General features: G+C 41.4%; 2 protein-coding genes across 2 annotated transcripts in view; both read right to left on the bottom strand.

Annotated features, from left to right (window-relative positions):
• Nucleotides 1-5250, bottom strand: part of LOC134193599 (puromycin-sensitive aminopeptidase-like) — a 15046-nt gene extending 9796 nt beyond the window's left edge. The window contains exons 1-5 of the mRNA XM_062662430.1: nucleotides 5107-5250; nucleotides 4966-5044; nucleotides 4037-4236; nucleotides 3873-3980; nucleotides 2744-2944 (exon numbers count right to left, since the gene is read on the bottom strand). Coding sequence (XP_062518414.1) covers nucleotides 2744-2944; nucleotides 3873-3980; nucleotides 4037-4236; nucleotides 4966-5044; nucleotides 5107-5229 — 711 coding nt within the window. The 5' untranslated portion in view covers nucleotides 5230-5250. The remainder of the gene's footprint in view (nucleotides 1-2743; nucleotides 2945-3872; nucleotides 3981-4036; nucleotides 4237-4965; nucleotides 5045-5106) is intronic.
• A 450-nt stretch (nucleotides 5251-5700) lies between these two features.
• LOC134194265 (probable E3 ubiquitin-protein ligase HERC2) lies at nucleotides 5701-11983 on the bottom strand. The gene is made up of 13 exons (XM_062663190.1): nucleotides 11822-11983; nucleotides 10929-11145; nucleotides 10660-10702; nucleotides 10379-10583; nucleotides 9783-9892; nucleotides 9105-9229; nucleotides 8955-9039; nucleotides 8849-8901; nucleotides 7957-7994; nucleotides 7774-7888; nucleotides 7491-7606; nucleotides 6991-7036; nucleotides 5701-6932 (listed from the first exon to the last, which is right to left on the bottom strand). The coding sequence occupies exons 2-13, from the start codon at nucleotides 11131-11133 to the stop codon at nucleotides 5944-5946; spliced, it is 2130 nt and encodes a 709-aa protein (XP_062519174.1). The 5' UTR covers nucleotides 11134-11145; nucleotides 11822-11983; the 3' UTR covers nucleotides 5701-5943.
• Nucleotides 11984-12764: the final 781 nt, after the last annotated feature.

The following is a 12764-nucleotide window of genomic DNA, read 5'->3' as shown; positions in this document are numbered from 1 at the left end:
TGACGTTGAACTCGGCATTTCAGCGGCTCACCCATGGGCTAAACATATTATTTCCCAGACAGCTTTGGAAGATGGCGCAGTTGCAGCCAAACAAGAAGCCATGAAATTACAGAAATATGCTGGTGAGTTGCACATGTGGGGCAGATCCTCTAACTGTATTGCCCTAGTTTTTTAACATTTTGGAAGACGGGGACATGATGCTCTTCAGTTCCTTAATCGACTGTCCATTCTCTCAACAGATGAAGATGGAAGGAAAAACAGCGGAGAGTTCAAGACATACTGGTGTCGCTGTTTGTCTATAGTATTGCAAAGATGCAGTGCTAATGTGATTAGTAGAAAATTAGGAAGAGCAGGACAGTTAAAAACTCTCTGAGCGTTGATAAAGCTTTTGTTAACTACAGACTTGGACAAAATTATAGGGACACCTGGCATTTTTGTGTCTAGTCTAACTTTGCCACTGAATTTTTCTCTAGCAAAACCAAATGTTTTTCGAATTTCTTTTCATGGATTGCGCCATTGTTAGTATGTAACATAGCTTGAGTTCAAGACTGCAGCTGTACTTACTACCTACTGCGCATCTAGTTTGCTTTGAAGAAGGAAGACGGCCATTCCTACTTTTCTTGTCTTTGTACACGTTCATTGCTCTTGGATGCTCATTCTTGGCATACAATGTAAGAATGCTCTGTAGTAGAGAGTGAAAGCAATTTTGTGGGTCCTCTTATCAACATTATGAAAAAAAGGTGAATCATCTGTTTTTGCGCATTGATTTCACGCATGTCATCACAATTTGAATTGTTTTGCCATTTTAATCAACAAACAAACTTCAACCTATTCAAAAATCATGCGACACTAATTAATTACAAAAAATCCTGCTAAGACAAAAACTAAAAAAGTTATAGCAACAAAAGAACATTGACATGCCACTTCCAGTCCACGTTTTACATAGCAAAATCTCAAACTGCTACCGCCAAAATGGCAGCTGCACTAAAACCGCTGCCCTTGAGACTGCCAAACTTAGGCGATAAGTTAGCCTGAACGATCAGCTGCACGCAGTTGCAGAGTCTTGTTCCGTGAGATATTTGACAAGTTGCAGCGATGCCTCGAGGCAAACAGTTGAGTCCAAAAACGTGACGGAAAATTGAAACCCTTCACTCAGTTGGCCATTCTGTGCGTCAGATCGCAGCTTTTGTCCGCCGCTCCAGGAATTCGGTTCATCAGTGCCTGCAACGACTTTCCCATGGCAGCAGCGATTATGAAAAATGACCTGGATGTGGGAAGGCAACGACAATCTGGGAAGATCATCGACTGAAGAGAATGGCACTGTAGAACCGCAGAGCACCATCACCACTGCTCTCGTATCAGCTGGCTGATGAAACCGGCAAGCAGGTGTCAAGTAGAACAGTCCGTCGTCGTCTCAGTGAGACAGAAGTAAACGCTCGGAGGCCTAGAAAAAACCCATCGGCGTTTGCGACTGGGATGGGCAACCATTCACACACAATGGACTTTGGATGACTGGAAATCTGTTCTTTTTACAGATGAGTCAAAAGTCAGCATAGGAAACGATGGTGCTCTGTACGTTTGGCGTCGCAAAGGTGAGGAATTTCTCCCTGAATGTTGTGACTGTACGGTCCAGCACGCGGCTAGTGTGATGGTGTGGGGATCGATGTGTTGGCATGGTGTGGGGTCTCTGGTGAAACTGGAAGGTCGTTTGGACAGCATGGCGTACCAACAGGTTCTGGAGGAGCACATGCTTACAGTCGCAGCGGCACTAATAGGAGACGACTTTGTCTTCCAGCAGGACAACGCTCCAATCCACACGTCTCGGTCAACAAGACAATGGCTACGCCAGCATGACGTCACACTGCTGGACTGGCCGCCAAAATCGCCTGATGCGAATCCAATCGAGAACTTGTGGCATGAACTCAAAACTGCTGCCAGCCGTCGTGAACCGAGAACTGCAGCTGAGCTCTGGAATGCTCTACAAGAGGCGTAGCAGCAGATTCCAGCCGCGCGTGTCCGGAACTTGGCAGAAAGTGTTCCGCGACGTTTGGACACAATCAGGAGGGCGAGAGGCGAGAACACTCGGTACTGAGGAACTGGTGAAGAGCTTCAATTTTCCTTCGCGTTATTAAAACCGGCCTTTTTAAAAGCCACTAAACAAAATCAGAGAAACTTTAACTTACGACGCTTATGCAGTCATGACGTCATACACTTTTAGGTCTCATTTTCCACAATGCGAAATGTAAAGAAAACAATTTAGGGTTTACAGTATTCTCAAGAAACCTAACAATCAACGCGGTAACTATTAAGTTCTTAACAATATTGATAGTTGGTAAATTGTGACCTAATTATTGTGTTACTACATACCCACAGCGGGGTGTCCCTATAATTTTGTCCAAGTCTATATAAGTGGTTGGGTTTTGTTGTGTGGCCCATTGTGGGCTTTTGGACTGGTGTTTGGACAATGAGACTGTAATAGTGCTGAAGTATGAAAATATATGTATTGACAGACAGACAAGTAGACAGACAGACAGACAAACAGACAGGCAGACAAACAGACAAGTAGACAAACAGACAAACAGACAAGTAGACAGACAGACAAACAAACAACTTAACCAACTGAATGACATACAAACAAACAAGCAGAAATGCACACACACACACACACACACACACACACACACACACACACACACACACACACACACACACACACACTACAAAATATAAGCAAGTGTCCCACCTCTAAAGCATATTTCCCTTGTTCACTTTTGCCCAATGGAGTGTACACTCTCACACAAACACCATCCGATGACTTTTCCTCAATGAAGTCGTACTCACCCACCACAAATGCCAACAGATATGTTGACATGATCGGAGACTGAGCGTATCGAACAATCTTGAGATTCGAATCGGTCTCGTGATCAGTCGTCTCGACGACATTCTAAATCACATAAGTAACACGTTATCTATCTATTTAACTGTCTGTCTATTTGTATGTCCATAACATCAAACTGTCTGTCTATTTGTTTGTCCATCAGATCAAATTGTCTGTCTATTTGTCTGTCCATAACATCAAACTGTCTGTCTATTTGTCTGTCCACCATATCAAACTGTCTGTCTATTTATCTGTCCATAACATCAAATTGTCTGTCTGTTTGTCTGTCCATAACATCAAACTGTCTATCTATTTGTCTGTCCATCATATCAAACTGTCTGTCTATTTGTCTGTCCATAACATCAAACTGTCTGTCTATTTGTCTGTCCACCATATCAAACTGTCTGTCTATTTATCTGTCCATAACATCAAATTGTCTGTCTGTTTGTCTGTCCATAACATCAAACTGTCTGTCTATTTGTCTGTCCATCATATCAAACTGTCTTGTCTATTTGTCTGTCCATAACATCAAATTGTCTGTCTATTTGTCTGTCCGTCACATCAAAACTGTCTGTCTATTTATCTGTCAGTCCATAACATCAAATTTTCTGTCTGTTTGTCTGTCCATCATATCAAACTGTCTGTCTGTTTGTTTGTCCATCATATCAAACTGTCTGTCTGTTTGTCTGTCCATCATATCAAACTGTCTGTCTGTTTGTCTGTCCATCATATCAAACTGTCTGTCTGTTTGCTTGTCCATAACATCAAATTGTCTGTCTATTTGTCTGTCCATCATACCAAACTGTCTGTCTATTTGTTTGCCCATCAGATCAAATTGTCTGTCTATTCATCTGTTCATCATATCAAACTGTCTGTCTATTTGTCTGTCCATTAGATCTAATTGTTTGTCTACTTGTCTGGTCTGTCCATCATATCAAACTGTCTGTCTATTTGTTTGTCCATTACAACACATCTGTAAGTCACATCATCCTACCATGTTAGAGAGAGCCACTCGATCCTTCGGAGCCACCAACGTGATATCAAATGTGGCCTTCACTGCAGGCTCATCCCAACAAGGAAACGCTCTACGAGCATCAGTTGGCTAAATCACAACCAAAAATCAAACTTTCATAAAAATAATTTTTGAATAAAAATTGCCTCAAACTGAGTGGCAGCTGCATAGCGTGTCTCTCCATTCGGATGTGTGTATTTACTGCGATAGAAACCTTTCATTTTGTCGTTCAGTTCGCCAACAAAATCTACACTCAATTGACCACTTCCGATGGGAAGTGCATCGGGAAAGCTGATTGTAGCTGTTTCATCCTCAACACTGTAGCTCACCGTCCCAGTCAGAGACACTACACACGAGGTTTGAATAGAAGGAGTGGAGATTTGATGTGATTAGCTTGTTTTGTTAATGGGATGTCTCCTTCCCACACACACATGCACACACACACACACATGCACACACATGCATACACACACGCGCACACACACACACGTACACACACACACACACACACACACGTGCACACACACACACACACGTGCACACACACACACATGCACACACACACACACACACACACACACACATGAATGAATATGCCCTTCAGCACTGAAGATGGACAAACAAATGTACAAACAGATGGACAAACAAACATACAAACAGATGGACAAACAAACACACAAACTGATGGACAAACAAACACACAAACAGATGGACAAAAAACATGCAAACAAATGGACAAACAAACATACAACAGACAAACAAACACACAAACAGATGGACAAAATCATGCAAAACGGATGGACAAACAAACATACAAACAGATGGACAAAACATACAAACACACACACACACACAGACACACACACACACACACACACACACACACACACACACACACACACACACACACAACGAATGGATACGCCCTTCAGTACTGAAGATGGACAAACAAACATACAAACAGATGGACAAACAAACATACAAACAAACAAACACACACACAGATTCCAACGCGCGCGCTAAAGGTTGGAATTCCAAGTCCCACAATTCTATCAAACAGGAAAACCAAATTTACCATTCGATGAATTGAATTTTGCGGTCTTGATCTCAATATCCAGACAGTTCACTGTCACAGCTTTCACAGACTCTCTCACCTAATCAAGATCTGCAATCAAACGACGGAAAACGAGAACGAAACCAAAACTCTGCAACTTACATCGACGCGGATGTTTTCGTGACCGGCAAATGTAAATCCGACAAGATCGGGATGTAGCCTGATGACGTAGTTGGTAGGAACAACGGCTGTAGGAAGACGATGGAAAGTTTTCCTTTCTGTCATGCTGCGCTCTTGTCACGTGCTTTCTTGGAACAGGAAACAGGCCTCGCTAACCAGACCGACGCGCACTTGAATTTTTGGGTGTACAGTACTGTACACCGGGTAGGTAAGTTAACCCATTTTGCAAAAAATATGGAAAATTAAAAATTAAAAATTAAAAATTATAAGTTAAGATAATAAACAAAAATTTTTTAATAACAATGCAAGTAAAACATTAAAAATTAGAAATAAAAAATAAAAAATTAACTAAAAATTGAAAATTGAAAAATTAAAACATGAAAATTGAAATGTAGAATATTAAATGGCCGGACCATCCACTGACCAGTACAACTATGATACATTAATATTAATGTGTGCAATGCAAATATGATAATTAGTACATGTGCATAAGTATTTAAAAATATCTAAAGTAACCAATAAAATAGTTAATATCAATCAATCTATTTCTAAAATTAGAATAAATACAAAGCAGGTAAGTACTGTACAACTATGATACATTAATATTAATGTGTGCAATGCAAATATACTAATTCCTGCATGTGCATAAGTAATAAAAAATCTAAAGTAACCAATAAAATAGTTAATATCAATCAGTCTATTTCTAAAAATAGAATAAATACAAAGAAAAGTGACGACTACCAGTTAATTAAGTTCAAAATAGTACAGTACACGCACAGTCCGTGCATTCAATTTTTGTAATAAATTTCAGTCAATTAATTAGTGTTTTCCAAACGACGAAGACGTCCAACCAGACAGCGACACTCCGATTGGTCTCCGTTTGTTCTCGTTCCTGTGAACGCTCGACTGCTTCCACATTCCTTCGTGTTTCTGGTTAATCCAATTGTCTCTCCCCACAGGCCTACTCCGACCACCCCTCCTACTCGACGTATGCAAGTTGTTGGTATTAACCGAGTCCGACACATGCCGACTCCACTGACTCAAACCCTTTGCCATATATGGAGTTGCTACATTGACTGATCGCCGAGTCTCTCCCGATGAGATCGTCGACGGCCTTTTCTGTTCGACATCCATAACCGGCGTGTCCGACATGCTCGGCATCGACGTCGTCCCAAGTGCGTCTCTCAGCGACGTCTCCATACGAATTCCATGCATCTCGAGCAATCCAGTAGGTCGACTCATAGTCTGCTGTGTCTTCTTTGACACAAACCGCCTCTTCAACTTCGATTCCGTTTGTCCAGGAATAATACCCGGTGACGCCACAACCGTTGTTAAAATACCCGGATGTAACATTAAATCGATATTCGATGTCTTCAGTAAGGGTCTCGGTACGGCAGCGAGTCTAGTCTGCACACGATGGCCTCTCAATGCGATCTGTTTCGATCTATTTGATAATGCAGGCTGACGATTTGTAGAAGCCTGAGACCTCGCACAAGACGCACAGTGACTAACTTGGCTGGCCGGTCGGCTCGTTTCCTGAGTCGTTTTCATGGGAGACGACACACGAGGTGGAGTGTCCACACAAGCGACTGCTAGTGACGGTAGAACGAGAGGCTCTGGTGCGATCTCCTCGTCCGTGGTCGCTTCAATTTCCTCTGATATTTGCACACAGTCTGCAGTGCGACGTGCTGACGATATCGAGTGTGATTGTGACACAACGTTGGAAGGTTCGGGTGTGGAAACGTCCGTGAAGGTGTCACTGTCGGTCTCGCCTTGGGTGATGTCGCTGTCTTGGACGGCTTCCCAGCCTGGAAAGAAAAAAGCTGTTAATTGAGTGTGACAAAAAAATGACAATGTGTTGCGAACCTGGCATGCCTGTCAGTGCCATTACATGCCAAGCACCACATACGACCTGTAAGAGACTGACTGAGTCAATACAATGTTCATTATTAAATTGTCTGTGTATATAGCCAGGCAATATATTAATTTTTTTATGTATAAATCAATTGGACAAACAACAAACAGACGAATACATATACACACAGAAACATAGTGGCACACACAGAAGGACACATAAAACCAGACAAACAAACAGACAGACAAACAATGAGACAGACAGACAAAAGTGAAGTGACTAGCACACTGTACAAAGTACACACCCAAATTGTGTGGGTGTGCGTGCACACACACACACACACACACACACACACACACACACACACACACACACACACACACACACACACACACAACACACACACACACACACACACACACACACACACACACACAACACACACACACACACACACACACACACACACACACACACACACACACACACACACACACACACACACACATACCTTTGCTATGGGTCTTTCCTGCATATTGATGTGTTTTGGTATCCAAACTGTTGCAGAAATCTCATCTGAGATAACAAAATTGACGTTCTTTCCCCACATGTAAAGCTCTCCATCAGCTAGAAACATATCCAACCACGTATAACAATCATATAGATGTGTGTCTGTCTGTGTCTGAGTGTGTGTGTGCACGTGTGTGTGTGTGTGTGTGTGTGTGTGTGTGTGTGTGTGTGTGTGTGTGTGTGAGCGTGATTACTCATCCATGTGCGTGTGCAAGCATTCGTACCTGATACTGCAGCATTAAAACATTCTCCTGCCGAAACAGACGCAATTGCACACGAAAGTTGCAACTCAGTAGGAGACGAAAGACTCAAGGTATCTTCCCCATGACCAAGCTGACCCTGAAGCAATGTGTAGCAGGTTCTAATGTGACAATAGCTATTAGACTGAATGCCTATATATAACTTACTTCTGTTCCATTTCCAAATGTGAATATGTGGCCAGAACCTACAGACAAAAATTGCTACAATATAAAAATAAATAAACAAAAAACATATACACAAATAAACAAACATGTGTAAACAAACATATAAACATACACACAAATAAATACATAAACAAACAACAAACAAAAGACAAACAAATAAACAAAACAACACAACAAAATATGTGTAAACAAACATAAACAAAAATAAACTAATAAATAAACATAAACACAGAAAAATAAACAAACAACAAACATACACACAAGTAAACACAAATAAACAACAAACAAAAGGCAAACAAATAAACAAACAACAGACATACACGCAAATAAATACAAATAAACAAACAACAAACAAAAGACAAACAAAAAACAAAACAACACAACAAAACATTTGTAAACAAATACAAACAAACATAAACAAATGAATAAACATAAACACAGAAAACTAAACAAACAACAAACATACACACAAATAAACAACAAACAAAAAGACAAACAAACAAAACAACACAACAAAACATGTGTAAACAAATGAACAAACATAAACAAATAAATAAACATAAATGCAGAAAACTAAACAAACAACAAACATACACACAAATAAACACAAATAACAAACAACAAACAAAAAGAGACAAATAAACCAACAACACAACAAAACATGTGTAAACAAACAAACAAATGAATAAACAGGAACACAGAAAAATAAACAAACAAACGTGCACACAAATAAACAAACAACAAACAAAAAGACAAACAAATAAACCAATAACACAACAAAACATGTGTAAACAAACATAAACAAATAAATAAACAGAAACACAAAAATAAACAAACAGACAGACACACAGACAGACATACTGAGTACACGCACCTGACAGCAAGACCGAATGCATGTGACCACAAGCAATATCCGCAATCCTCCTCCTACAACACAAATCCACTACAACATACCGACATTCAAATGACAGACGACTTACGACAAACGCAAATGCCTCGGCCGTGGCACATCCTTCGATCGACCAAGAGCCTTGCCACACCCCCACACATACACATGCCCTTTGCCTACATGCAATGCAGACCAAGCAATAAACATTAATAAATTACAAGTGCAATGTATGCATACTGACTTGTAATGGCAAGCGAGTGGCTCAATCCACATGCAATATTTCTGACAAAATCGAGATCTTCGATAACTCGTGGGACAACACAGTCCGTGACGTCTGTGTGACCGAGCTGACCATTTGCATTGCTCCTGTGATCAAGAATAATACATGAATAAATGTAGATAAATGTCAAACGATTGACAGACACACAGATGGACATACAAACAGACAGACAGACACACACACACAGACACACAGACAGACAAACAAACAAATGGACAAACAGACAAATGGACAAACAGACAGACAGACAGACAGATGGACAAACAGATGGACAAACAGACAGACAGACAGACAGACACAGACAGACACAGACACACAAACAGACAAATGGACAAACAGACAGACAGACAGACAGACACACACACACACACTGATAGACACACAAACAGACAAACAGACAGATGGACAAACATACAAACAGACAGACAAACAAACAGACAGACAGGCAGGCACACACACACACACACACACACACACACACAGGCAGACAGACAAACAGACAGATAGACAAACAGACAGACAAACACACAGACAGACAAACAGACAGACAAACAGACACAGACAGACAAACAGACACACAGACAGATGGACAAACAAACAGACCACAGACAGACAGACCGACAGACATGGTCGACTTACCCACAAGATGCTAATGTTCCATTCCTAAGCAAGAACAACGTGTGTCGAGATCCACAAGCAACATGATCAACTTTCTGGTGTTGCAGCGATCTCAAAAGATGCAACTTGAACTGTGCACAACACAAAACACAAGTTCAAACGTAGTCAGACTCTTCAAACAAAAAGTTTTGCTGCGCAATTCATTAACAAATGTATATCCACATCACTGCACGTGTGTGCCTACCTGTTTGCCTGTCTCGGTCTTCTGACTTCTCTTGTCCCAGTCTGTTTGTTTGTTTGCCTGTTCATCTGTCTGTCAATGTGTTTGTCCAACTGGCTGTCTGCCTGTTTGTTTGTCTGTCCATCTGTCTGTCAATGTGTTTGTCCAACTGGCTCTGTCTGTCTGTTTGTTTGCCTGTCTATCTGTCTGTCAATGTGTTTGTCCAACTGACTCTGTCTGTTTGTTTGTTTGTCTGTCCATCTGTCTGTCTGTCTGTCAATACATATATTTTCATACATCAGCACTATTACAGTCTATCTGTCTGTCAACGTGTTTGTGCAACTGTCTGTCTACATGTCTGTCAATCTGTCTATCTCGCTCTTCATTTGACTCTGACCTGATGCTGCTTGTAACCACCCATCCTAAAATCGTATCCCAATTGAGCATCAAAGTTATTCCCACACGTAAACACACGACCACTCTCCGTCACCACAACCGTGTGCCGACTGCCACAATCCACAGCCTGAGTCACAGGCTCAAGCAACACATCAAACTTAATTCTCTGCGGCAAGCTATAATTCTTATTGTCATTGTTGCCCAACCTACAGTAAATGTTAGCATTACAGTGATCAAGCAAACTGTGACAATTACTGAATACATAGTGATGTAAGATCTTACTGTCCACTGTTGCCATTTCCCCATGTGTAGATTTCGTTATCATCTGCAAATGACATAAAATATGAAGTGTGTGTGTGTGTGTGTGTGTGTGTGTGTGTGTGTGTGTGTGTGTGTGTGTGTGCACGTGTGTCTGTGTGTGTGTGTGTGTGTGTGTGTGTGTGTGTGTGTGTGTGCGCGCGCGCGCATGACATGTGTGTGTATGTGTGTGTGTGTGTGTGTGTGTGTGTGTGTGTGTGTGTGTGTGTGTGTGTGTGTGCATGTGCACATACCAGTAACAATGATGCTATGACAAGCTCCACACGCCATGTGCTTTATCTTTGCTTTTCTCTTAATAAAAAATTTCAGCTCGCTGTCGGCCAATGATACATCACTGTGGTGGTTGTGACCATGTTGACCAAATTCTCCACAGCCCCAACTCAACAGCAAACCAGAACGTCGCTTGTATGACCACCCGGAATTAGTGCTGTGAGACATATCACTGTCTAGCTAAAATACAGGTAGATATCAATTATCTAATTATCCACAATAACTAAATACAACAACCTGATGGATTACAACATAGTCAGACTGCCTAATGTATTGAAAGATGCATCCCTCTAATATAATAGTCTAGTGTATTGTGAGATGCATCCCTCCAATACAATAGTCTAGTGTATTGTGAGATGCATCCCTCCAATACAATAGTCTAGCGTATTGTAAGATGCATCCCTCCAATACAATAGTCTAGTGTATTGTGAGATGCATCCCTCCAATACAATAGTCTAATGTATTGTGAGATGCATCTCTCCAATACAATAGTCTAGCGTATTGTGAGATGCATCCTTCCAATACAATACACTACAAAGCCAATAATTAATTAATTAACAAGCATTTAAAAAACCGGATGTCTCCTTTACAAACAACTGTCAATACTCTGCAAACTCTTCACACCACCACAAGACCTTAGAACTCATAGCAAAAGTTCAAGCAACCACACAATCCACACCAGTCACAACTTGCTGCATGCATATCAAAATAAACAATCCATGCTGCGACATTGCTCTGTTTACTGCACAGCCGCGCAGCAAAAAAAGAGTTGATACCCATGCAAGCTGTCTATATCTGCTTGCACTAGAGAAAAGGCTTGTGTGCATGTAGACACTCGAACGTGGGAAATTCTTACGCTTTTGTTCGATGAAGTCAGGAAGCTTGAGCTCCGTTTGATGTCAGACTTTGCTTCGCAAATGCGTTTAGTTCTCCAAACATGTGATTAAGTCTTCGATCAAGCTAGAAAACAGAGAACCGACGCCGTGTACTGTACGGCATAGGTGCTATCTTGCTTAAATCCGGGAGTTTGTCTAAGTGTCACGTGATTAAACAGCGGATGTGCGCAAGTTATGCATTAGCGTACTAGCAAGTGATCGCTAAACTTTAGGATGTCATCATGTTGATCTAGCTAGATATGTTGAAATCATCTAGCTACACGTGTGTAGAGTACCGCACCGCTACGAGTTGTGCGAAGTTACTACGACACATTTGTATGCGATTCTATCTCTACTTGCAACTAATTAATTAAAATATATGCCTATTATTTAAACTTTATTTTACTGCTGCGGTAGACTTAGAGGCACGGTACACTGTAATTACTCTGCTCGAGACGGTTCTAGTTATGAGAGTCTAGATACTGTACCGTACTAGGCAGTCGTCTGAGATGTGCTAACGTGCGTGTACACTACACGCATGTGCAACGTCTACGATGTGGCGGTGACTGTGAACCATAATGCCAGGGAAGTCGTTCTCCTAGCTAGCTAGTTAACTAGAACGTAGAATCTTCATGTAATCGTGCAGACACATGCGTGGCTCCTAGATCCTTAATTCACATGCACACAAGACGTTAGAAACGTTGCCTAGGGAAAGAAGTGAACCTTGATGCTCCGACGGGGTTCGCACGAACCTACGGAAACTCTAGATCTAGATACGGGCCTCTAGATCCATTGTGACAAAGTGTCAATGTATTTAGCAGCGATCTCGGAGAAGCGCCTAGCAACAGCAAAAGTTGCAGTAGCCAGCAGAATACGCGCAAACACGCTCAGCTCGATTGTAGACGAGAGCAAAATCAGTAAAAG

Source organism: Corticium candelabrum, chromosome 18, assembly GCF_963422355.1.
Source record: "Corticium candelabrum chromosome 18, ooCorCand1.1, whole genome shotgun sequence".
NCBI lineage: Eukaryota > Metazoa > Porifera > Homoscleromorpha > Homosclerophorida > Plakinidae > Corticium > Corticium candelabrum.
Note: the sequence above shows the minus strand (reverse complement) of the source record. Positions and strands in the feature narration are given on the sequence as shown.

What these genes read in the sequence shown, in the direction of transcription:
- LOC134194265 (XM_062663190.1), bottom strand. Translation starts at nt 11,133, where the DNA reads ATGTCTCACAGCACTAATTCCGGGTGGTCATACAAGCGACGTTCTGGT. An exon ending in GGAACATTAGCATCTTGTGG is followed by an intron (nt 9,230 to 9,782) that starts GTAAGTCGACCA and finishes TCTTGATCACAG; the next exon opens with GAGCAATGCAAATGGTCAGC. An exon ending in GCATTCGGTCTTGCTGTCAG is followed by an intron (nt 7,995 to 8,848) that starts GTGCGTGTACTC and finishes TTTTGTCTGTAG; the next exon opens with GTTCTGGCCACATATTCACA.